The 27,536-nt window shown below is 39.7% G+C and overlaps 1 protein-coding gene across 1 annotated transcript in view; it reads left to right on the forward strand.

The window, feature by feature from the left end:
* MID2 (midline 2) overlaps nucleotides 1–27,536 on the forward strand; it is a 103,633-nt gene that overhangs the window by 27,566 nt on the left and 48,531 nt on the right. The window contains exon 3 of the mRNA XM_082864260.1: nucleotides 484–579. Within this exon, the coding sequence (XP_082720386.1) occupies nucleotides 484–579 (96 nt within the window). The remainder of the gene's footprint in view (nucleotides 1–483; nucleotides 580–27,536) is intronic.

Here is a 27,536-nt window from a genome sequence, read left to right on the forward strand (position 1 = left end):
TCTCACTGTTGTGGCCTCTCCCGTTGCGGAGCACAGGCTCCGGACGCGCAGGCCCAGCGGCCATGGCTCACGGGCCCAGCCGCTCCGCGGCATGTGGGATCCTCCCGGACCGGGGCACAAACCCGTGTCCCCTGCATAGGCAGGCGGACTCTCAACCACTGCGCCACCAGGGAAGCCCCTATGAAGTACTTTTAAAAGTTAAAAAATATTATAGAAAACATAAAGTTGCTTTAATGTTATTAAATTCCTACATTCACAAAGTCATGAATGTCATTTTTTCCCCAATAATGACAGTCTGGAGCAAATGTACAGCATTATTACTTGCACCTAGAACAGTGCTTGGCCCATGTGCAACGAATCTTTGAAATATTTGTTTACTGACTGACTGATTTCCACGTGATACTGGGTCTCAAACTCATTGAACATTTCTTCTTTTTTCCCCTCTTCCCCGTTTCCCTCTGGCTTCATACTCTGCGATGGCAGCAAACTCTGGAGATGAACCTCACCAACCTGGTTAAGCGCAACAGTGAACTAGAAAATCAAATGGCCAAGCTAATACAGATCTGCCAGCAGGTTGAGGTATGTAACAGAAACATCTGTCATTCTTCCGAAGAACCTGGATCAGGCGATCCTTTTGGGGGGACTTGTTTTGTCAGAGTGTAGCTCGGACATTTCGAGTGAAGGGCTGAATGATCATTTTAAGAAGTCTCATTCCTTTAGGATGCCTGTTCCAAGAAAAGTGGCAGATAGCTATTGTTTAAAAAATAATAATAAGTGGTGGTGGTGGGTTGGAGAGACATCAGTCCCAGGGGCAATCCCTTCTCCTTTTCCAATAGCAGGTGGTGTGAGAATCCAACATGAAGTATGTTTCTTTCTTCATCAGACTGAACATCCTAGCTCTTTAAAAAGATTGCTAGGGAGTAAGGGAAGTTGGGAACCCCAGGTCCTCAGGGTAGAGCAAGGTTTGTTCAGTGCAATATTGTTTCTATAAGAATATCATCAGAACTGCTTCTCCTCTTCCTAACCTCTCCTCCCTTCTTCCCCATGCACCTTACCTGGTCCTCACTCATCGCCTTTCCACTTATTCTTGTCATCAACAAATGGTATCTGTGTTAGAGTTATCTGTGAATTATCAAGTGTTGTACCATATGAGATTATCTACATCAGATCTCAGAACAGAGCCTACAAGAGGAGTCGACCTCTTCATAAGTGGTCATAATAAAACAAAGATGTTATTTCTCTCTTTTTTGCAAGAGTGTGAAACTTCAGCCATAGCATTTGGTTTTGTGTTGCTTTTGTTGAAAAGGTGATGGTAGGTAGGGCTTAAAGTGTAAACAGGGTTGGGTAAAATATTATACAGGACTCCTCATGGGCAGTGGTTGGATAAAAATGTTTCTGTTTATAAACTTGATAGTCTAGTTCTAATCTTACTTGTATGACAGAAAAGGTAATGGTTCAAGTTTATTTTATTTTAAGCAATAAAATAATTTTATTAAGATCTCATCTCTTAATACCTCCTGGGGAGTCCTATTTAAGAGAATGTGGAGAGTTTTCTTATAAGGCAAATAATCTTCTTATATAAGTAACCACTCCTGATTGTTTGAATATCTTAAAGTATTGGGTTTCTTAAAGTAGATTTTTGTTGTATGATGAGCATACCATAGCAATTTAATCCCTGCTGGGCACTCCATTTGTGGAAGAGACTGGTGCTATAGGTAGAGTACACAGGATACCAGTTAAACTCAGGTGTGAGATTATGGAATGGGGTGGGGAATTTAGGAAGAAGCATAAGGAATGGAAAGAAAGAATGCTGGAATGTAAGTTGGAAAGTTGGTTTCTGAACATGACTCTGTCATTAACCGGTAGTATGAACTTGAGTAAGTCATCTAGCCTCTCAACTTCAGTGTCCTTACCTATAAAATGAGGGTTTGAACTGAATACATGACCTTCAGTGTCACTTCCAGATTTCTCAAGTCGTGATTCTGTGAATGGTTGCTTTCTTTATTCTTTTCTTTTTCTCTTCGGTCTCATCCTTTCCAAGAGGGGAGAAGCAAAACAAGGCATTTTAGAGTGGTTTTCAGCTATTCAGATTCCCTTTATGTTCTACTCTATCAAAGCTTCTGATTATGCTGTTAGATTACAGTATAAGAAACCCACACTGGTGAAGAGACAAGGAAGTATTGTGAGCAGGAGACAAGATAAGAAATCCCTTGGTTTAGAATTTACATGATTGAGGGTGGGGCAACATCTCATAGTGAATAAAATGTGGTTAGAAATTGTAATCATCACTTCCTCATTCTCATCAAAAAGTTATTTAAGTAGAGAGCAAGTTGTAGTCAAATTAGCAAAGTAAGCAGTTTATTTTCATTGCTTATTCACTTTAGCACCTCTCTAACATCTTATCATTCCACCCCCCTGCACCGCCCCCACCCAGGGAGTTTATCACTCTGGCCAGCCTCACCCAAACATAGCCCTGTTCCAACCTTTCCCAGCCCATCGCACCAATCAAACCTTTATGATTCAGGGCCCTACTCTTTTCAAGTGGCAAGGAGCTAGTCTCATGAAACAGTGCATCACTGTGTTAGTGGAGGAGGACTCATCCTGGTCCTCTAGGTTATAGGTGATGTTTTCACAGTGCCTTTCTGAAGTTAGTATTCCTGCTTGAGCCTGCAGGAGATAACACTAGTGGTGCCAAATGTAAGCAAAGTAGGTGGGAAAAGTAGCCCCATGGCAACCAGCAAAGGAAGGGTTTAAGAGACTCCCTCAGGGATGCTTACTAATCCTCGGCCAATCGTCTGCTCTGGTACACAAAAGGTCACCTTTTATTAATACTTAACTTATGCATAGCACTGTACCAGGTACAAAGAAAACAGCATAGACACAGTATTTACCCTCTGGGGGCTTACATGTTATACAAATCCACCCTGATGTGGATACACATGTGCAAGAAATACAGACAATGGAATTGAAATGTTAACTGAGACTTGGGAAAGAATCTTGAGATTCTGCATTACATGTCAAGGGTGAGAGTGTATTTTGGGAGTTAACTTCATGGTCTTATTCAGTTTAGGATTCTGTCTTTGACAGGGGCCCTACAGGATGGTTTATGGAAGGCCATGGCTGTGCTCTATGACATCATCGCTTCTGAAAGGTTAGGGGTGTGCCCTAACTTCCCCATAATAATAGGGTGAATCCAGGGTACTTATTATGTTCGTTCAGCACAGAGCCTGTGTGTCCAGAAGGCTTCAAGACAAGCCCTGGGATTAGAAATGCAGTTAAAGAAGAGATTTGAGACTTCATAAATGCTTACAAATACTTTATAAAATGAAATAAATAGTAGGATACTTTCATGTAAGCCAGACATTAAGGGGTGGTTTGAATTTTTTTCATTTTATCTAATCCAGATTTGTCTATTGGGAATGACTATATTCACAGTGTAAACCAGGCATTTCACATCGGGCGGGGGTGGAGGATACCAGCTAAGGCACTTCTGAGAAAACTAGAATAGGCTATTTTCCTGCCAAACCTGTTCCCCTTCCTGATTGTCTGCAAATGTTTTTGTCACAGATTGACTTTTCATAAAAGAGCCATAAATACTGCCTCCCTCTCCTGGTTCTTTCTCCCTGTTCTCTATTCTCCTCAGAAAGTAAACAAAGCTGCAGTCTTCCTATTATTACAGAAACAGAGATTAGGATCACCACAGATTTGTTAGCTGAATTCTTTGGTAATGCAGCCTGTTAGAGTCACTGCCCAGCTTTCAGAATTCAGTGGATAGGCAGCTGGAAAATATTTTCTGTCGGGGCTGGAGAACATGGGAAGGAGGGAGAGGCAGGCCCAAGACTCCTTTAATCTGGTTAAGGAAGGGCATGCTCTGACCTTGCTACTCTGGCCACTTGATCTCTATATATAGTTCTTTGTCCGGTCTCATCAGGCATCCTTTGTTTACATTTCCAAAGGAAATCTCTGTTTAATGCATAGCCAAGGGAAAATGTATACCAACAGATGAATAGTTCCTCTTGGCTTCCAAGTCTGCATGGTTTTGTGAATAAATAAGCATTCCGGAAAATATTGAGGGGAAGAAAAATGGTTAAATACTTAGTAATCAGTCAGGCAACAACATTTCTTGAGCAAACGCGATGTACTCAGTGTGGTAGGTCATTTGGGGGTTACAAAAGAAACATATTTTTTTGATGACCTCCAGAAACTTTTATTAGTCTAGCTAGGGACAACCCAGTATCGAGAGAGAAAGAGGAGTATTTATAACACAGCGTGCAGTACAGGGAGCACAGATGAATGTAGTATAGCCCTTCTGTGTTTACTTTTTTAGTCTTCTTGTTAACTTTTAGAGCATGGAGCACATTAAAGCATTGTCCTGGCTATTTCGTGTGCCATCTGTTTTCCTCCCCTCCAGAACTGCTGCAGGACAAATGGGTTGGTCCATCCCAGAAGCTCCATGGGCAGATTGATTTCTTTCTGGCTCTTCTCAAGCCTTTTAAGGGGCTGGGTGGCATGGCTGTTTAGCATTAAGAGAATGAAAAAAGAAAGGAGATGAGCTGGAAGAGAGGGAAAGGCTTCCCTTAGTTTGGGGAATTTCAGCTTTTCATCTTGCCACCAGGTCTTTGCTCCAGTAACTTTCAGAAGTCTTAGAGCTCAAACCGTAGGTGGCTTGGAGTTCTCCCCTTTCTGCTCATGTTGCTCATTGAAATGGTATTTGGTTTGGGAAGAGCAAGATTCAATGTCTGACTACTTCTCCAAGCATAAAAATAAGTGTCTTAATAGAAATTAGTTAAAAAAACACACCACTATGGATGACTTCAGCAGATGATCCTGAAATGTTTTAGAGTGGCCGGGCTAGAAGCAATAATAGAATCTAAATCATTAAAGCACAGATATGTTTGTTGGAGGGCTCTTCTGCAAGCACGGAGGACATGATAAAATGAAGGAGTGCTTAGACTGAAGTAAGTGTGATTAGGGAAAATTTAATGGATAAAATGCATTTTAGCCAAATGTTGCAGGAAGAAAAATAAATTCCTCCCTCTGCTGAGACAGAGAGCAGTGATATTAATGGAGGTGAAAATGAGCAAATTGTATGGGCAAAGTGGTACACTATGCACTAGGTATACACTGGGTATATAGAGATAAATAGCAAATGGTCCCTGACCTCAAGGAACTTGCTTAACAGGTAAAATGTCAAATATAATGTGGAGTGATGATTATTGTAATGAAGGTAAGTGCAAGATGACAAGCTAGCATAGAGAAAGAAACAACTAAGTCTGCCTGAGGGACTTAGGAAGGACTGCAAAATGGAAATAAAAATCAAATTGTCTTGAAATAAGAGTAGAATTTTGCCCAAAACATGAGAAAAGGGAGCAAAGGGAACACCATGTGGGAACATAGAAGGGTAAACAGCATAGAGGTGTTCAGGAAATCACCAGAAGTTTGGTTCAGCCAGAATGTGAGATGTGACATCATTGCAAGAGGTGAGTGTGGAGAAGTAGCTAGGGCCTGGATAGTGAAGGGCCTTGTATGCCATGCATAGGTGTTTGGACTTTGCCCTGAAGACTCTAGGGACCCATGGAAGGATTTAAAGTAGGTGAATAACTGGATAAGGTCTTCATTTTAGGATTGCTCTGGCTGTAGTATGCAGGATGGAGCAAGGATCAGGGGTCAAAACTGAAGGTAAAGAGACGAGTTCGGTGGCTTTTCCTGATCCATGCAGAGATGAAAGCCCAACCTAAGGCAATGGCAGTAGGGCTAGGGAGCAGGGGATAAATTCAAAACACATTTGTAGTAGGTAGAATCAATGTGACTTGGTGGTCAGTTAGATGCAGTGGGTAGAGAGATGAGAGAATAGTAGGGTGATCTATAGGTTTCTGGCTTGGGTAACTGAATGGACGTGTTTCCTTTAACTAGGTTAGGAAATAGATGGAGTTCTTTTTATTTTTAAAATTTTAACATTTTTTTTGAATTTTATTTTATTTTATTTTTTAATACAGCAGGTTCTTATTAGTTATCTATTTTATACATATTAGTGTATATAAGTCAATCCCAATCTTCCATTTCATCCGCCCCCACCCCACCACTTCCCTCCCCCCTTGGTGTCCATACGTTTGTTCTCTACATCTGTGTCTCTATTTCGGCCTTGCAAACCGGTTCATCTGTACCATTTTTCTAGATTCCACATATATGCATTAATATACAATATTTGTTTTTCTCTTTCTGACTTACTTCACTCTGTATGACAGTATCCAAGTGAATCCACGTCTCTCTACAAACGACCCAATTTCGTTCCTTTTTATGGCTGAGTAATATTCCATGGTATATACATACCACATCTTCTTTATCCATTCATTTGTTGATGGGCATTTAGGTTGCTTCCATGTCCTGGCTATTGTAAATAGTGCTGCAATGAATACTGGGGTGCATGTGTCTTTTTGAATTATGGTTTTCTCTGGGTATATGCCCAGGACTGGGATTGCTGGGTCATATGGTAGTTCTGTTTTTAGTTTCTTAAGGAACCTCTATACTGTTCTCCACAGTGGCTGTATCACTTTACATTCCCACCAACAGTGCAAGAGGGTTCCCTTTTCTCCACACCCTCTCCAGCATTTGTTGTTTGTAGATTTTCTGATGATGCCCATTCTGACTGGTGTGAGGTGATACCTCATTGTAGTTTTGATTTGTGTTTCTCTACTAATTAGTGATGTTGAGCAGCTTTTCATGTGCTTCTTGCCCATCTGTATGTCTTCTTTGGAGAAATGTCTATTTAGGTCTTCTGCCCATTTTTGGATTGGGTTGTTTGTTTCTTTAATATTGAGCTGCCTGAGCTCTTTATATATTTTGGAGACTAATCCTTTGTCCGTTGATTCGTTTGCAAATATTTTCTCCCATTCTGAGGGTTGTCTTTTCATCTTGTTTATGGTTTCCTTTGCTGTGCAAAAGCTTTGAAGTTTCATTAGGTCCCATTTGTTTATTTCGGTTTTTATTTCCACTACTCTAGGAGATGGATCAAAAAAGATCTTGCTGTGATTTATGTCCAAGAGTGTTCTTCCTATGTTTTCCTCTAAGAGTTTTATAGTGTCTGGTCTTACATTTAGGTCTCTAATCCATTTTGAGTTTATTTTTGTGTATGGTGTTAGGGAGTGTTCTAATTTCATTCTTTTACGTGTAGCTGTCCAGTTTTCCCAGCACCACTTATTGAAGAGCCTGTCTTTTCTTCATTGTATATCCTTGCCTCCTTTGTCATAGATTAGTTGACCCTAGGTGTGTGGGTTTATCTCTGGGCTTTCTATCCTGTTCCATTGATCTGTATTTCTGGTTTTGTGCCAGTACAATACTGTCTTGATTACTCTAGCTTTGTAGTATAGTCTGAAGTCAGGGAGTCTGATTCCTCCAGCTCCGTTTTTTCCCCTCAAGATTGCTTTGGCCATTCGGGGTCTTTTGTGTCTCCATACAAATGTTAAGGTTTTTTGTTCTAGTTCTGTAAAAAATGCCATTGGTAATTTGATCGGGATTGCATTGAATCTGTAGACTGCTTTGGGTAGTATAGTCATTTTCACAATGTTGATTCTTCCAATCCAAGAACATGGTATATCTCTCCATCTCTTTGACTCCTTTCATCAGTGTCTTATAGTTTTCTGAGTACAGGTGTTTTACCTCCTTAGGTAGGTTATTCCCAGGTATTTTATTCTTTTTGTTGCAATGGTGAATGAGATTGTTTTCTTAATTTCTCTTTCTGATCTTTCATTGTTAGTGTATAGGAATGCAAGAAATTTCTGTGCATTAATTTTGTATCATGCAACTTTACCAGATTCATTGATTAGCTCTTTTAGTTTTCTGGTGGCATCTTTAGGATTCTCTATGTATAGTATCATGTCATCTGCAAACAGTGACAGTTTTGCTTCTTCTTTTCTAATTTGTACACCTTTTATATCTTTTCCTTCTCTGGTTGCCATGGCTAGGACTTGCAAAACTATGGTGAATAATAGTGGTGAGAGTGGACATCCTTGTCTTGTTCCTGATCTTAGAGGAAATGCTTTCAGTTTTTCACCATTGAGAATGATGTTTGCTGTGGGTTTATCATGTATGGCCTTTATTATGTCGTATATGGCATAGGTCCCCTCTATGCCCACTTTCTGGAGAGTTTTTTATCATAAATATGTGTTTAATTTTGTCAAAATCTTTTTCTGCATCTATTGAGATGATCATATGGTTTTTATTCTTCAGTTTGTCAATATGGTGTATCACATTGATTGACTTGTGTATATTGAAGAATCCTTGCATCCCTGGGATAAGTCCCACTTGATCGTGGTGTATGATCCTTTTAATGTGTTGTTGGATTCTGTTTGCTAGTATTTTGTTGAGGATTTTTTTTTTTTTTCAGTACGTGGGCCTCTCACTGTTGTGGCCTCTCCCCTTGCGGAGCACAGGCTACGAACGCGCAGGCTCAGCGGCCATGGCTCACGGGCCCAGCCGCTCTGTGGCATGCGGGATCTTCCCAGACCGGGGCAGGAACCCATGTCCCCTGCATCAGCAGGCGGACTCTCAACCACTGTGCCACCAGGGAAGCCCTTTGTTGAGGATTTTTGCATCTATATCTATCAGTGATATTGGTGTGTAATCTTCTTTTTTTGTAGTATCTTTGTCTGGTTTTGGTATCAGGGTGATGGTGGCCTCATAGAATGAGTTTGGGAGTGTTCTTTCCTCTGCAAATTTTTGGAAGAGTTTGAGAAGGATGGGTGTTAGCTCTTCTCTAAATGTTTGATAGAATTCACCTGTGAAGCCATCTGGTCCTGGACTTTTGTTTGTTGGAAGATTTTAAATCACAGTTTCAATTTCATTACCTGTGATTGGTCTGTTCATATTTTCTGTTTCTTCCTGGTTCAGTCTTGAAAGGTTATACCTTCCTAAGAATTTGTCCATTTCTTCCAGGTTGTCCATTTTATTGGCATAGAGTTGCTTGTAGTAGTCTCTTAAGGTGCTCTGTATTTCTGCGGTGTCAGTTGTAACTTCTCCTTTCTTATTTCCAATTTTATTGATTTGAGTCCTCTCCCTCTTTTTCTTGATGAGTCTGGCTAAAGGTTTGTCAGTTTTGTTTATCTTCTCAAAGAACCAGCTTTTAGTTTTATTGGTCTTTGATATTGTTTTCTTTGTTTCTATTTCATTTATTTCTGCTCTGATCTTTATGATTTCTTTCCTTCTACTAACTTTGGGTTTTGTTTGTTCTTTTCTCTAGTTCATTTAGGTGTGAGGTTAGATTGCTTATTTGAGATTTTTCTTGTTTCTTGAGGTAGGATTGTATTGCTATAAACTTCTCTCTTAGAACTGCTTTTGCTGCATCCCAGAGGTTTTGGATTGTCATGTTTTCATTGTCATTTGTGTCCAGGCAGTTTTTGATTTCCTCTTTGATTTCTTCAGTGATCTGTTGATTATTCAGTAACATATTGTTTAGCCTCCATGTGTTTTGTGTTTTTTACGTTTTTTTCCCCTGTAATTGATTTCTAATCTCATAGTGTTGTGGTCGGAAAAGATGCTTGATATGATTTCAGTTTTCTTAAATTTCCTGAGGCTTGATTTGTGACCCAAGATGTGATCTATCCTGGAGAATGTTCCGTGTGCACTTGAGAAGAAAATGTAATCTGCTGTTTTCCGATGGAATGTCCTATAAATATCAATTAAATCTATTTGGTCTATTGTGTCATTTAAAGCTTGTGTTTTCTTATTAATTTTCTGTCTGGATGATCTGTCCATTGGTGTATGTGAGCTGTTAAAGTCCCCCACTATTATTGTGTTACTGTTCATTTCCTCTTTTATAGATGTTAGCAGTTGCCTTATGTATTAAGGAGCTCTTACATTGGGTGCATGTGTATTTATAATTGTTATTATCCTCTTCTTGGATTGATCCCTTGATAATTATGTAGTGTCCTTCCTTGTCTCTTATAACATTATTTATTTTAAATTCTATTTTATCTGATACAAGTATTGCTACTCCAGATTTCTTTTGATTTCCATTTGCATGGAGTATCTTTTTCCATCCCCTCACTTTCAGTCTTTGTGTGTCCTTAGGTCTGAATTGGGTCTTTTGTAGACAGTATATATATGGGTCTTCTTTTGGTATCCATTCAGCAAGCCTGTGTCTTTTGATTGGAGCATTTAATCTATTCACATTTAAGGTAATTATCGATATATAAGTTACTATTACCATTTTCTTAATTGTTTTGGGTTTGTTTTTGTAGGTCCTTTTCTTCTCTTGTGTTTTCCACTTAGAGAAGTTCCTTTAGCATTTGTTGTAGGGGTTGTTTGGTGGTGCTGAATTCTCTTCGCTTTTACTTGTCTATAAAGCTTTTGATTACTGTCAAATCTTAATGAGATCCTTGCCAGGTAGAGTCATCTTGGTTGTAGGTTCTTCCCTTTCATCACTTTAAACATTTTGTGCCACTCCCTTCTGATTTGTAGAGTTCCTGCTGATAAATCAGCTGTTAACCTTATGGGAGTTCCCTTGTATGTTATTTGTCGTTTTTCCCTTGTTGCTTTTCATAATTTTTCTTTGTCTTTAATTTTTGTCAATTTGATTACTATGTGTCTTGGTGTGTTTCTCCTTGAGTTTATCCTGCCTGGGACTCTCTGCACTTCCTGGACTTGGGTGGCTATTTCCTTTCCCATGTTAGGGAAGTTTTTGACTACAATCTCTTTACATATTTTCTCTGGTCCTTTCTCTCTCTCTTCTCCTTCTGGGACCCGTATAATGTGAATGCTGTTGCGTTTAATGTTGTCCCAGAGGTCTCTTAGGCTGTCTTCATTTCTTTTCATTCTTTTTTCTTTATTCTGTTCAGCGGCAGTGAATTCCACCATTCTGTCTTCCAGGTCACTTATCCATTCTTCTGACTCAGTCATTCTGCTATTGATTCCTTCTAGTGTATTTTTCATTTCAGTTATTGCATTCATCTCTGTTTGTTTGTTCTTTAGTTCTTCTAGGTCTTTGTTAAACATTTCTTGCATCTTCTCAATCTTTGCCTCCATTCTTTTTCCGAGGTCCTGGATCATCTTTACTATCATTATTCTGAATTCTTTTTCTGGAAGGTTGCCTATCTCCACTTCATTTAGTTGTTTTTCTGGGTTTTTATCTTGTTCCTCCATCTGATACATAATCCTCTGCCTTTTCATCTTGTCTATCTTTCTGTGAATGTGGTTTTCGTTCCACAGGCTGCAGGGTTGTAGTTCTTCTTGCTTCTGCTGTCTGCCCTCTGGTGGATGAGGCTGTCTAAGAGGCTTGTGCAAGCTTCCTGATGGGAGGGACCGGTGGTGGGTAGAGTTGGGTGTTGCTCTGATGGGCAGAGCTCAGTAAAAGTTTAATATGCTTGTTGCTTGTCTGCTGGTGGGTGGGGCTGAGTTCCCTCCCTCTTGGTTGTTTGGCCTGAGGCCACCCAGCACTGGAGGCTACAGTCTCTTTGGTGGGGATAATGGCGGACTCCAGGAGGGTTCACACCAAGGAGTACTTCCCAGAACTTCTGCTGCCAGTGTCCTTGTCCTCATGGTGAGACACAGCCATCCCCCGCCTCTGCAGGAGACCCCCCAACACTAGCAGGTAGGTCTGGTTCAGTCTCCTATGGGGTCACTGCTCCTTCCCCCTGGGTCCTGATGTGCACACTACTTTGTGTGTGCCCTCCAAGAGTGGAGTTTCCCCCAGTCCTGTTGAAGTCCTGCAGTCAAATCCCACTAGCCTTCAAAGTCTGGTTCTCTGGGAATTCCCCCTCCTGTTGCCGGACTCCCAGGTTGGGAAGCCTGACGTGACGTGGGGATCAGAACCTTCACTCCAGTGGGTGGACTTCTGTGGTATAATTGTTCTCCAGTTTGTGAGTCACCCACCCAGTGGTGATGGGATTTGATTTCATTGTGATTGTGCCCCTCCTGCCATCTCATTGTGGCTTCTCCTTTGTCTTTGGATGTGGTGTATCTTTTTTGGTGAGTTCCAGTGTCTTCCTGTTGATGATTGTTCAGCAGTTAGCTGTGATTCTGGTGCTCTCACAAGAGGGATTGAGAACACATCCTTCTACTCCGCCATTTTGAACCAGTCTCCCAGAGTTCTTTTTAGACGTGTGAGGTTTGTTGTGCTGTCAGTCAGAGAGTCTTGTAGGAAATGCCTATTGGACAGCTGGCTGGATCTGGAGGTCAGGAGAGAGGTCTGGGAAAGGGATAAAGACTTGGGAGTCATCTAAGTGGCACTGAAAGCCACGGAGAATGTACAATGTACAATGAGAAGAAAGCCTAGGGCACAGAAATCCAATTGTTTGTCACTCAGAATACAACAACAAACTGAATTTACAAAAATAAATGGAAAGACTGTGGAGCTTTTTATGAGATTACTGAGGGTTGGCGTGTGTTTAAAAAATTAAATATCAGGAGGAAATTTTTCATTTGTGGGAATAGTCAACATTTTAGAAATTACCTCTGTAAAGACTATAATAATAAGTGACACTTAATGAAGATTTTTCGTATATTGCAGGTAATCACTTTATATGTGTTAACTCACTTAATCCTCACAACACTATGAAGTAAACACTTATTATTCTTGCTTTACAGATAAAGACATTGAGATACAGAGAGATTGAAGTGATTTGCCAAGGTCATGCTGCTAGTAGGTAACAGAGTGGGGATTTGAACTGAGGCACTTTAGCTCCAGAGCCTCTGCCCCTAACCACCCCATTATACTTCCTTTTGCAAGGCCAAGGTACACATCACTTGGATGTCCCTTGTTTATCACCAGTGGTTCCTGACTCATCATGAGGATGGCTTGTAGTCAGTAAGGAGAATGATATATGGGTGTGAATTCTGGAAGAAAGCAAAAGAGAAACAGATGGAGCAGAAGGGAGGAAGAAAACTGACAAAACAGAGGCTGAAAATAGCAAAGGAAGAGAGGCCTTCAAGGTGTGGAACTTTTGATAGAGTCCATTGGAGCAGCACCATTATACAGGAAGATATCATTAATGACCTTTGAGGGAGAAGGTTCAGTGGAAAGGTGAGGATAGAGTCAGAGAGGTCAAAGAGAAAGTAAGTTGTAAGGAAATGCACGCTGTGAGAAGTTTGATCGTGAAAGTGAAGAGAGAAATAGAGTGGTAGTTATTATCCTTTTGAAGTGCAAAACAATCAGACTGACAAACACTCGTACAATATTCTAGTTGTTTATTTTGTTACTGGGTAGCTAACAGTAGGAGTCACTAGATCCACTGACTCTGACCACACATACTTCATTTCCCATCCTGACTTGGCTTCCAGCCATCTTTCCAATCCTGGGCCCTCCTGCCCAGCTCCAAGCCTCAGTTTCTACAATTCACTCCTCCTAGAAAGTGTGTAGGTTCTGGGATGCAATGTGATGTGGTAGCTTTGGAGTTGGGCATACTAGCTGTGTAACCTTGGACACACACATAACTTCTCTGAGCCTCAGTTTCATTATCTATGACACTTAGACTAATCATATTTTGAAGGGAAAGGTAGTACATGTAAAACACTTGCTACTGTAATTGGCAGATAGCCAAGGCTCAATAAATGGTAGTAGCAGTAGCAGCAGCAGCAGCAGTGACAATAGGAGCAGTTGTTAGTATTAATCGTACTGGTAGTACTAGCAGTATTTCTGGGCACCTCACCTTTGCCAGAGATTCCTAGCCCTGACCTCAGGACTTCTAGAGGATCATCGTTATTTCTGAGGGTAGGGAAAGCAGTCAGTCCCCAATGCTCACAATCAATCTTAAATTTAACACATGAACCAGAACTTTCCTTGGGAAGGGCGAGTGGTAATGAAATTACAGCACTAAAAATGTTGGAAATCTCAGCCATATGGCCCTATTTAATCACCCACCAACAACTGTGCAAAGGTGGTACACTAAAAAGGGTTATTATGTTCAATAAGCTGCCGGTTTTCAGTTACTGAATTAAACAAATTTTATTTAGTATGGAAAAGTTCACTGCCCTTCTTTACTTAAGTAAACTTGCCTGTTATCCTGCCCAAATTCCTCTTGATTACTGCCCCAAAGCAAAGGCAAAACAAAAGTTTTGGGGAGGGACAGATGCTTTCACCTCTAGTGGTTTTAAAAACAGAGAGTTTGGGGGATTTTTTTTTTTATTGAAGTGTAACTGACATACAACTCTGTTAGTTCCAGTTGCACAGCATAGCGATTCAATATTTATTTGGGATTTTAAAATGTTTATTAGCCAGAATGTTCTGTATTTTTGTGGGAGATGGAAGAGCAAGAGCAGCAGACTTAATACTAAGCTCCTGAGGACGATTTGGGCTACCAGTGCCTGGTGAAAATGAAATAGCTATTTTGAAACCAGTGTGGAATTATGGGTGGAGAAAATGGTTTTCATGAACAATGGGAAATAAGTACATAGTGACCTAGTCAGTCTCTGCATTTATACTACTGAAATGACTAATTCAGAGTATTATATTCAATCTTATTAAGTATATGGTAATTAATATTTAATATAGATGAAAAACCTAAGTCAACTGTGCAATCTGAAGTGTGGGCATAGCCTATTTTTATACTAGCAAAGAAAGTGCTTTATAATTTTCCAGATACCTAACGTGCTTGATTCTTTTTCAAAAATACTCTATGACAATTCTTGATATATTCCAGTGAAATAAAATTTTTGAGGACATTAAAGGTTGCATTTGAAACATTTGGAGGGTATGGACACATGACAGGGTTGTAAGGATAAAATGAGTTAGGATGAACATTGTTTTCCCTCCCCTCCTCCCCCATATCTATAGGGCATATAAACTTTCCAGTGTGGCCATGTTTTCATAGTCAGAACAGTTCATACAGGCATGCACTCTTGTTCTGTTTTTGCCCTTTTTTTTTTTCAGTGCAGTGAAGCTCATTTTATAGCTCCATTCCCCATCTGCTGCCTTCTTCCTCCAGTTCCCGTTTCTCAGTGTTCAAATTCTATGTTAAATGACCAGAACACTTGCCTAATGTTGGACTCTTCTGCTTACTCCGCTCTTTGCACAATCCACCCAAGTTCCCCATTTCCAATGTGCTCTTGGAAAGTTGGTGGAATTCTAATAATTCAAGTTAAAGCCCTATCAAGCCTACCCTGTACCTTTAAATGTTTCCAGTTCCACCCCTACCTCCAATCTCTCTTGCCATCAACCCATCCAAAATACCAAACAAATAAAACAAGACAAAGACCAAAAAAAACCCTAAAATGGAAACGACTACCACTATAACAGACATGCACACAGCCCTTGAAACGCCCTTTCTGTCTCTTCCTGTCTAGAAGAGTCCAGCTGTATGATGTGGTAAGCAGAGATTGGGAGTGGGAGAGAATCGTATTTGAATCATATGTGCTGGTCTTTGTGCTAGAGGCATTCTTGTTTCTAATCGCAGTGTTTATGATGACCCTGTGATAATGTTGGTGATATCCCCATTTTACAAATGAGGGACCTGAGAGTGAGAGAAATTAGATGACTTATTCAAGGTCACACACAGAGTAAGCTCGGGCTCTGTCTTGCATCTCTCTGACTCTGAAGTCCATGTTCTTTCCGCTGCACTATTTGTTTACTTGCCACGGATTCACTTGTGTTCAGATAGAAAGGAGACGGCTTAGGATGTCCACTGATTTTCCTCCCTTCATTAAACAGCTCCAGAAGAATAGATGATCTATTGGGGGCCTTGGCATTCCTGACTCCATGGTAAGCCTCTTATGTACCTGTATTTGATAGCCCAGAGTGGCTCTCTGTCCTAACAGCCCTTCGTGGGGTTAGGAAGCAGAGGGAGAATGGCTGCTGGAGTTGGCAGAAGGAAGCAGTAGTGCCTACAGTTAAGGCACTTACTTGCTCAGATTATTTTTGTGCCATGAGGCCCAAGTCAGGGGTTGAACACAGAGTGGGCAGCTCCAGGTATCGATACTGACCATGGTCATGCGGTCAGTTTACTGTGGAACCCACACTTCCTTCCAGAGACTGTCTTGCTGGGTCATCCTAGGGCATGACTGTCGTCTCCATGTGACACAAGAGTTTGGCAGTAAAGATTTACTCTCAAAAAGTGTCCTTAATCTTATCATACTTTGACTATAACTAACAAATATAATACCACAGTGACTACAAATATATGGATCTCCTCAGAAAAAGTGCATATATTGTTACTATTTTTAAAAATTCAATTTATTTAAAAAAAAATAGAAACAGTTCACCCATTTCTCCCACCCCACCCCCATCCCTCACCTCTGGCAACCACCAATTTGTTTTGTATCTATGAGCTTATTTTTTTAAAATTTTTTTTACATCTTTATTGGAGTATAATTGCTTTACAATGGTGTGTTAGTTTCTGCTTTATAACAAAGTGAATCAGTTATACATATGCATATGTTCCCATATCTCTTCCCTCTTGCGTCTCCCTCCCTCCCACCCTCCCTATCCCACGCCTCCAGGCGGTCACAAAGCACCGAGGAGCTGATCTCCCTGTGCTATGCGGCTGCTTCCCACTAGCTATCTACCTTACGTTTGGTAGTGTATATATGTCCATGCTTCTCTCGCTTTGTCACAGCTTACCCTTCCCCCTCCCCATATCCTCAAGTCCATTCTCTAGTAGGTCTGTGTCTTTATTCCTGTCTTACCCCTAGGTTCTTCATGACATATATATGGAATTTAAGAAAAAAAAAGTCATGAAGAACCTAGGGGTAAGACAGGAATAAAGTTTTTCTCTTTCTGACTTACTTCACTCTGTATGACAGCCTCTAGGTCAATCCATATCCCTACAAATGACCCAATTTCATTCCTTTTTATGGCTGAGTAATATTCCATTGTATATATGTACCACATCTTCTTTATACATTTACCTGTCGATGGACATTTTGGTTGTTTCCATGTCCTGGCTATTGTAAATAGTGGTGCAATGAACCCTGGGGTACATGTGACCTTTTGAATGATGGTTTTCTCAGGGTATATGCCCAGTAGTGGGATTGCTGGGTCATATGGTAGTTCTATTTGTAGTTTTTTAAGGAACCTCCATACTGTTCTCCATAGTGGCTGTACCAATTCACATTCCCACCAACAGTGCAAGAGTGTTCCCTTTTCTCCACAACCTCTCCAGCATTTATTGTTTCTAGATTTTTTGATGGTGGCCATTCTGACTGGTGTGAGATGATATCTCGTTGTAGTTTTGATTTGCATTTCTCTAATGATTAATGATGTTGAGCATTCTTTCATGTGCTTCTTGGCCATCTGTATGTCTTCTTTGGAGAAATGTCTATTTAGGTGTTCTGCCCATTTGTGGATGGGGTTGTTTGTTTTTTTGTTATTGAGATGCATGAGCTTATTTTTTTAATTAAAAAAAATTTTTTTTAGATTCCACATATAAGAGAGATCATACAGTATCTGTCTTTCTCTGCCTGACTTATTTCAGTTAGTATAATGCCCTTGAGGGCCATCCATATTGTCACAAATGGCAAGATTTCATCCTTTTTTATGACTGAATAATATTCCATTATAGAAGTATATCGCAATTTCTTTATCCGTTCATCCACTGATGAACACTTAGATTGTTTCCATGTCTTAGCTATTGTAAATAATGCTACAATGGACCCGGGGGTGCGTATTTTTCAATTAGTGTTTTCATTTTCTTGGGGTAAATACTTGGAAGTGGAGTTGCTGGATCATATATGGTCGTTCTATTTTTAATTTCTTGAGGAACCTCCATACTGTTTTACATAGCAGCTGCACCAATTTACATTCCCACCAAAAGTACACAGGGGTTTTCTCCACAAGGTTCTTACTGCCTATGTTTTCTTCTAGGAGCTTTATGGTTTTAGGTGTTATGTTCAAGTATTTAATCCATTTTGAGTTAATTTTTGTGTATGGTATTAGGTAGTGGTCCAGATACATTGTTACTATTAACAGTGGGCCCATGTCCTTTGATGGAATGATTATTGAGAAGTGCATGTACACCCACGGAATCAGCTATTTACCACCTCAGGACAGAAAGAGAATTCCACATCTCAGCCCATTCCCACTACCTCTCCTCTCACCTACATCATATCTCGAATCTAAGTTTACCCCATCTCAGGCAGTTCTAGGAACTCATTACTCCTAAGAGCTTTATATGCTCTTTTAATCTTTACAATAACCCTATGAGATAAGTATTATTATTATTCTCATTTTACAGACGGGGAACCTGAGGCACAGGGCAGGTAACTAATTTGTACAAAGTCACACAGGGAGTAAGTGGCAGAGTGAGGGTTTGTATCCAGTTAGGCTCTAGAGTTCATGCTCTTAATCACTATGCTGTATTAAAAGTGAAAGGCAAAGCTAACCAGATCACTTAATGGCTCTATGTGCAGTGCCTTCCAAGTTGCTGATTACTGTGCCTATGATCTGGGTGAGGACAGACGTCTGTCTGTATAACTAGTCTTGGTGTGTTATGTGAATGTGTGTCCATGTGGGAAGGACATGATGTGTATCTGGAGCAGTGTTTAGGCATGCCCTTCTTTGTGGTGATAGCTTCCTATAGAGCATGCATCTTAGCACCCTTGTACGTGCTATGCATCTCTCTATTTCATACATGGCTGACTGAGCGTTCATCTCGTGTGTGTGTGTGTGTGTGTGTGTGTGTGTGTGTGTGTGTAGGGGGTATATTGTAAAGAGGATATATGTGGAAAGAAGAACATGTCTAGTAAGAGAATTAGTGTTTAATTAATTAAACATTAAACTGGGTTGTGAGGACTGCTTTGACATCTGTTTTTTTTTTCCCCTCAAAGGGTTCTTTCCAAACCCTCGGAATTTTCCCCATATAGGGGAAGAAACTGGGAAACAACTAGAGGAGGTTGTCTTTTGTTTCCTCTGATTGGAAACATTGTCTCTTGTGTTCAGAGCAGTTTTTCAGCCCTCTTTTCCTCCATATCCCAGGCCTGTTCCACTTTTTTCTAGTAACATCAAAAGCATGAGACAATCATTGGCTTTGGAATAATTTCTAAACCAATAAAACTTTAGCCAAAAGATTGCATTGTACCAATGGGAGTCCATGTCGCATAGAATCACACACTTCTGCCTTTAGCTCCTCCACTCCCAATCTATATACAGGTAGTCACGCATTGGCACACAATGGCAGGCTTACAAGTGCACAAAGACGTCTTCTCTGAAACATCTCAGGTGGAGGGGCAAGCACAGGACAGGAGGAGGATTAGAGAAGAGGGCGAGAAGACCAGGCAGGAAGGGATCACAATGGTACACTGTGAGAAAGTATGTGAAAAGGAAGGGGGAAAACAATCATAAGATGCCAGTTTAGTATATAGTGAACATAACAACGAAATTCTTGCCAAATCTGTGACGTGTTCTAGAATCTGAAGAGCTCTGAATCTTCTAGCCTCCTGGGGCTATTCTGGGCTTCTGATTGCCACCGAGTCATCAGCCAAGAAATCCAAACTATTTTAGGAGGATTCCATTGGCTTTCGAATGAAGTGGAATTTATGTTATATTGGTAGCACAGATAGAACATTTTATTTAAGAAGAATCTGATCTCACAGGTGAGTAGGCAAATTGCATGTTGTCTGCAGGCCAGGGAGTAGAATTAAACATCTTCATGCTTTCGCATTCCATTTCTGTCAGTAACAGGATATTGGCAGCAAATCATCTGAAAAAAACCCCACTGACCTACAGCACCATGCTTAATGCTAACCTACTGTACAGCTGGTAACACAGTGACACATCGTTAGCCCAGGCTGTAAAAGCAAATGGTGTTCCCAGGATATTAGCGTTTACTATTTATGGCCTTCCTTTTAAAAAAATAACTACCCTTATAGAGAGTCAGTAAAACTTCTGTCACTTTTCCTATGTGAACCTTTATCAAAAGGTATTTATTAAACTCCACTCAGTGCTTAGCATTGTGCTAAGTACTACGGGGGACTAGAGCAGGTATGTAAGTCACTATCCTTCTCTTCAAGGACATTATAGTCTAGTTGGGGAAACAAGAACTAACAGTATAAGCAATGGTAAACAATACAAAATAAAATAATTGGGTCCTCAATTGTGTGATGAGGGCTATAGGAGTTCAGAGGAGAGGGAGATCAAAGAAGGCTGACATTATCATCACTCTCATCAATAGCTAACATTTGTTGATACTTACAATGTGCCAGGGGGCTTCCCTGGTGGCGCAGTGATTGAGAGTCTGCCTGCCGATGCAGGGGACACGGGTTTGTGCCCCGGTCCAGGAAGATCCCACATGCCGTGGAGCAGCTGGGCCCGTGAGCCATGGTCCGGAGCCTGTGCTCCGCAACGGGAGAGGCCACAACAGTGAGAGGCCCGCGTACTGCAAAAAAAAAAAAAAAAAAAAGTGTGCCAGGTATTGTGCTAAGTGCTTTACACATATTATCTCATTTAATACTCTCAGCTACCTCTGCGATAAGCATTATTATTATTATCCCCAAAAGATAAGGAAACTCAGATAACTAAGTGACTTATCCAAGGGGAGTAATGAAACCTGAGACTTAGAGAGACAAGGAAGGACCTGATCACAAAGGACCTTAAGAGCCATGTTAAGAAGTTTGTAATTCATCCCGAGGTCAGAGGGAGGCCAGTTGAAAATTAGAATGAAGCCGTTTTAAGCCTGGGAGGAGTGTGTTTTTTTAAAAGATTATGCTGCCTAACTGCTGGATTAAGAACACACTTTGTAGTGGGAAGATACAGACCAGAGACAGAGGGACCAGTTAGATGACTATTGTAGCATAGTGCCTGGTACATATGTATTAGGCACTCAATGCCTATTTGTTGGATGGATGGATAGATTAAGAAAGAGATTCTAGTGGACAGAACTAGTGAAGTAATAATAAAGGATAGAAAGGGATAGGTTCAAATTATATTTAGGAGGTAAAATATATGGGATTTAATGATTAATTGGATGTGGAGGATGAGAAAGAGAAGTTAAGAACAATGCCCAGGATTTCTGAGGGGCTGGTGATGCCATTCATTCATTTAGGGAGTATTAGAGAAGAATCAGATTTAATGGAAAAGTGTGGGGGAAGGAGATGAGTTCAGTTTTGGAAACACTGATTTTATGGTTCCTGTGGTTATACAAATTAAAGTGTCCAGTAAACAGTTAGATATATGGGTCTAAATTTCAGGAGGGAGATTTAGGATGGAGAGAAAGATAAGTGAGGCAAATAGGGATCTTTTTGGGGTGACAGAATTATTCTAAAATTGGATTGTGGTAATGGTTGCACAGTTCTGTAAATTAATAAAAACTCATTGAATTCTCTAGCAGCACTATTTACAATAGCCAAGGCATGGAAGCAACCTAAGTGTCCACCAACAGATGAATGGATAAAGAAGATGTGGTACATATATACAATGAAATATTACTCAGCCATAAAAAAGAATGAAATAATGCCATTTGCACCAACATGGTTGGACCTAGAGGTTATCAAACTAAGTCAAGTAAGTCAGACAGAGAAAGACAAATATTATATGATGTCACTTACATGTGGAATCTAAAAAATAATACAAATGAATATACAAAATAGAAACAGACTCACAGACTTAGAAAGCAAACTTATGGTTACCAAAGGGGAAAAGTGGGGAGAGGGATAAATTAGGAGTGTGGGATTAACAGATATACACTACTATGTATAAAATAGATAAGCAACAAGGATTTGCTACATAACACAGGGAACAATATTCAGTATCTTATAATACCTATAATGGAAAATAATCTGAAAAAATATATGAAAAAAAATCATTGAATTCTCCACTTAAAATAGATGAATTTTATGGTATGTAAATTGTATCTCAATAAAGCTCCTTATTTTTTTTTTTGGCCACGCCATGCAGCATGTGGGATCTTAGTTCCCTGACCAGGGATTGAACCTGCACCCCCTGCATTGGAAGCACAGAGTCTTAACCACTGGACCACCAGGGAAGTCCCAAATAAAGCTTTTTTTAAAAAAAGATAAGCAAGGCACTGGCATATAGGTGGTATTGAGGCCTTAAAACTGGATAAGGTTGGGCTTCCCTGGCGGCGCAGTGGTTAAGAATCTGCCTGCCAATGCAAGGGACACAGGTTCGAGCCCTGGCCGGGGAATATCCCACATGCCGCAGAGCAACTAAGCTCGTGCTCCACAGCTACTGAGCCCACGTGCCACAGCTACTGAAGCCCGCACACCTAGAGCCTGTGCTCCGCAACAAGAGAAGCCACGACAATGAGAAGCCCGTGCACTGCAATGAAGAGTAGCCCCCACTCGCCACAACTAGAGAAAGCCAGTGCACAGCAACAAAGACCCAACACAGCCAAAAATAAATAAATAAATATTTTTAAAAAATGGATAAGATCACGAAAGACTGAGGGTGATAGAATTCTTGGAATACTGGCATTTAAGGTTCAGGCAAAGGAGTTAGAGTGATCAGAAGGAAAACTAGGAGAGTTAGTGTCATGGAAGCCAAGGGAAGAGAGCATTTCCAGAAGAAGTAAATGGATGATTTTTTTTAAACTATAGGAGAGACTTAAATATCTTTAAATGTCAATGGGATCCAGGAACCAGTTGACAGAGAGAGGTTGAATGAAGGAGAGAGAAGGGAAGATTGATTAAGTGAGGACCCCAAGAGGGCAGGAGAGGATGAGATGCAGAGCACAGGTAGAGGGATGAACTTTCTAGAGGAAGAGAGACACCACTTTTTTATAATGCTAGAAGAGGGCAGGATGGTTGAGGATGCAGGTATGTTTGTTTATTTGTTTGTTTTGAGAATTTGAGGGAATTTTCTGGAATGAGTACTATTTTCTTTGTGAAGAAGGAAGTAAAATCATTTGCTATGATTTTATTGAATATTATGAGTGAGAAGGGAGGTGGTGGCTTTGGAGCTTTGAGGACTGTGGAGATTTGAATAAGCTACTGTGGAGAGGTGGAGAGAGCTGTCAAGAGAATCACTAATATAGGATTAGTAGGAAACGTTGAGAGCCTGTTTGAAGCTGGACACCACGAATTTAAAGGGGAATCAATCTATGCTTGTGTGATCAGCATACAGGTCGCACTTAAACCCACAAGAATCAAAATGTTGCTTAGGTGAGAAGAAGGATGGAGATGTGTGTGTGTGTGTGTGTGTGTGTGTGTGTGTATACAACAGATAAAAGGTTAACATCACTAATATTGGAGATATCCAATATTGTATTATTATATTAGTGATGTTAACCTTTTATCTGTCTCGTGTTGTGATTTTTTTCCTGGTTTGTCATTTATCTGTATTTTCCTATGTCTTTTAGTTTTTCTGGCTTGTGGAGGAAGGTCTCCTCTCCTTAAACATTGTTTTCATATTTTCAGTGGTTTTATTTTCTGTATTTCAAGCCTTTAGTATACCTGGAATTTATTTTAGGGTACAAAGTTTTGAAATTTATCTTAGGATATGTAGTTTTGTTTTCTTCCAGATAAATAACTCCTATGCCAAGACCATTTATTCACACAACAGTCCTTTTCCCATTGCCATATATTGGGTTTCCATATGTACTTGTACCTATTCTAGACTCTACTCTGTTCTAATGATTTAATTTTCTATTCTTATGCCAATACCTTACTATTTTGATCATGGTGGCTTCATGGTAACTTTTTTTTAAACATCTTTATTGGAGTATAATTGCTTTACAATGGTGTGTTAGTTTCTGCTGTATAACAAATGAATCAGCTATACATATACATATATCCCCATATCTCCTCCCCCTTGCGTCTCCCTCCCACCCTCCCTATCCCACCCCTCTAGGTGGTCACAAAGCACCGAGCTGGTCTCCCTGTGCTATGCAGCTGCTTCCCACTAGCTATCTATTTTACATTTGACAGTGTATATATGTTCATGTCACTCTCTCACTTCGTCCCAGCTTACACTTCCCCCTCCTGTGTCCTCAAGTACATTCTCTATGTCTGCATCTTTATTCCTGTCCTGCCCCTAGGTTCTTCAGAATCTTTTTTTTTTAGATTCCATGTATATATGTGTTAGCATACAGTATTTGTTTTTTCTCTTTCTGACTTACTTCACTCTGTATGACAGTCTCTAGGTCCATCCACCTCGCTACAAATAACTCAGTTTCATTTCTTTTTATGGCTGAGTAATATTCCATTGTATATATGTGCCACATCTTCGTTATCCATTCATCTGTCGATGGACACTTAGGTTGCTTCCATGTTCTGGCTATTGTAAATAGAGCTGCAATGAACATTGTGGTACATGACTCTTTTTGAATTATGGTTTTCTCAGGGTATATGCCCAGTAGTGGAATTGCTGGGTCATATGGTAATTCTATTTTTAGTTTTTTAAGGAACCTCTATACCGTTCTCCATAGTTGCTGTATCAATTTACATTCCCACCAACAGTGCAAGAGGGTTCCCTTTTCTCCACACCCTCTCCAGCATTTATTGTTTCTAGATTTTTGGATGATGGCCATCTGACTGGTGTGAGGTGATACTCATTGTAGCTTTGATTTGCATTTCTCTGATGATGAGTGATGTTGAGCATTCTTTCATGTGTTTGTTGGCTGTTTGTATATCTTCTTTGGAGAAATGTCTATTTAGGTCTTCTGCCCATTTTTGGATTGGGTGGTTTGTTTTTTGTTATTGAGCTGCATGAGCTTCTTATAAATTTTGGAGATTAGTCCTTTGTCAGTGGCTTCATTTGCAAATATTTTCTCCCATTCTGAGGGCTGTCTTTGGGACTTGTTTATGGTTTCCTTTACTGTGCAAAAGCTTTGAAGTTTCATTAGGTCCCATTTGTTTATTTTTGTTTTTATTTCCATTTCTCTAGGAGGTGGATCACAAAGGGTCTTGCTGTGATTTATGTCATAGAGTGTTCTGCCTATGCTTTCCTCTAAGACTTTTATAGTGTCTGGCCTTACATTTAGGTCTTTAATCCATTTTGAGTTTATTTTTGTGTATGGTGTTAAGGAGTGTTCTAATTTCATTCTTTTACATGTAGCTGCCTAGTTTTCCCAGCACCACTTATTGAAGAGCCTGTCTTTTCTCCACTGTATATTCTTGCCTCCTTTATCAAAGATAAGGTGACCATATGTGCCTGGGTTTATCTCTGGGCTTTCTATCCTGTTCCATTGATCTATATTTCTGTTTTTGTGCCAGTACCATACTGCCTTCATTACTGTAGCTTTGTAGTATAGTCTTAAGTCAGGGAGCCTGATTCCTGCAGCTCTGTTTTTCTTTCTCAAGTTTGCTTTGGCTATTCGGGGTCTTTTGTGTTTCCATACAAATTGTGAAATTTTTTGTTCTAGTTCTGTGAAAAATGCCATTGGTAGTTTGATAGGGATTGCATTGAATCTGTAGATTGCTTTGGGTAGTATAGTCATTTTCACAATGTTGATTCTTCCAATCCAAGAACATGGCATATCTCTCCATCTGTTTGTATCATCTTTGATTTCTTACATCAGTGTCTTATAGTTTTCTGAGTGCAGGTCTTTTACCTCCTTAGGTAGGTTTATTCCTAGGTATTTTATTCTTTTTGTTGCAATCGTAAAATGGGAGTGTTTCCTTAATTTCTCTTTCAGATTTTTCACCATTAGTGTATAGGAATGCAAGATATTTCTGTGCATTAATTTTGTATCCTGCTACTTTACCAAATTCATTGATTAGCTCTAGTAGTTTTTTGGTAGCATCTTTAGGATTCTCTATGTAGGGTATCATGTTATCTGTATGGTAACTTTTAATATTTGGTAATATCTTGTATTTCTTTGTCATAATTTTCTTGCTATTCTTGGATATTTTGTTCTCCATATGAACTTTAGAATATTTTTATCTAGTTACTGAATATACTTAATTTGGTTTGTGGTTATCTTATTACATTGGGAAGAAATGGTGTTAAATCATCCCAAACAGAATCATAGTATATCCCTGCAGTTTTTTAGGTTTTATTTTTGGGAACTTCTCTTTAGTATTTTATTGTATTCTTCAAATAGGTACACCTTTCTTGTTAAATTGATTCTTAGGTATCTTATGGTCTTTTCCATGTTGTGAGTGGATTGCTTTTCTATTTCCATTTAAAATAGCATGTGGAGGAAACTCCTGATTTTATGTCTTTTCTTATATGTAATAATCTTATCAAAGTAATATTTTTAGAATTTTTTAAAAAGCTAGCCTCTTAGGTTTATTTGAAGCACTTAAATCTCTTTGTTCACCAATATTTATATCAATTATTTAATTTTCTTATTTTCTTTTGCCTCAGCTAAAACATTAAAGACACTGTTGAATAATAGTGGTGATATCAAACAGCTTTGCTTTGTTCATGTTCTGGAACAGACCTTAGCATTTCCACCATTGACTATCATGTTTGTTATTTGCTTTCTTTATTATATTTAAAAGTTGTCCTTTATGTATAGTTTTTATTTGGATTGCCTGCTGAATTTTGTTTAGAAACCTTTAAGAATGTATCAGTATAATCCTGTATGTTGATATATATTTCTAATGTTGAATCATTCTTTTATTTCTGGAATAAACCCTGTTGGATTATAGTGTTTCATTCTTTTGTAACCCTTCTGGATTTCATTTTCTATTTTATGTAGAGTCTTTCCATATATATTCAGAAGTGAAATCAATCTATTGTCTTATTATTTCTGGTACCTTTTTTAGATTTCTGGTATTTTGGTTATACTAGATTCACTAAATGCAATTGGGATCTTTTTATCTTTCTCTGTGGTCTTCATAGTTTAAGCAGCATGGGAATGATCTGTTTTCTAAAGAGTTTGTGGAACCCAGTTCTGAAACCATCTGAACCTGGAGTCTTAAAAAAAATAATTACACATCTTTAATTCCAGTCTGGCCTAAAGTTATCAGTCTCTCTAGGTTTTTTTACTTCTTCTTGGGTAAAATTTGGTAGTATTTAATAGATTTTTCAACTGTATGCTGTAGGTTGCATGTAATATTCCCTTGTAATTACTTTTATATCCATCTAGTGGTATGCTGCAGTTAGCTAGCCAGTTGCACACATTTCTGGGTTAAGTGAGTACACATTGGTAACTTAAAATCCACCATGGTGGGAGTTTTTGCACCATGAAAATCAGCAAGCACTACAAATAGAGGGTTTTTTGAGAGCCGATTGTTAAATGTTTACCAGCATACTATTGTCTGTATCAATGAGTATATCTCCTTTTCCACTGTTTTCTTTTCTTTTCTTTTTTTTTTTGCGGTATGTGGGCCTCTCACTGTTGTGGCCTCTTCCGTTGTGGAGCACAGGCTCTGGACGCGCAGGCTCAGCGGCCATGGCTCATGGACCCAGTCGCTCCGCGGCATGTGGGATCTTCCTGGACCGGGGCACGAACCCGTGTCCCCTGCATCGGCAGGCAGACTCTCAACCACTGCGCCACCAGGGAAGCCCTATTTTATTTATTTTTTATACATCAAGTTCTTATTAGTTATCTATTTTATACATATTAGTGTATATATGTCAATCCCAAACTTCCGATTCATCCCACCACTGCCACCCCCTCCCCCCGCTTTCCCCCCTTGGTGACCATATGTTTGTTCTCTACATCTGAGTCTCTATTTCTGCCTTGCAAACAGGTTCATTGGTACCA

Source organism: Leucopleurus acutus (assembly GCF_964270905.1).
Source record: "Leucopleurus acutus genome assembly, chromosome: X".
Classification (NCBI taxonomy): domain Eukaryota; kingdom Metazoa; phylum Chordata; class Mammalia; order Artiodactyla; family Delphinidae; genus Leucopleurus; species Leucopleurus acutus.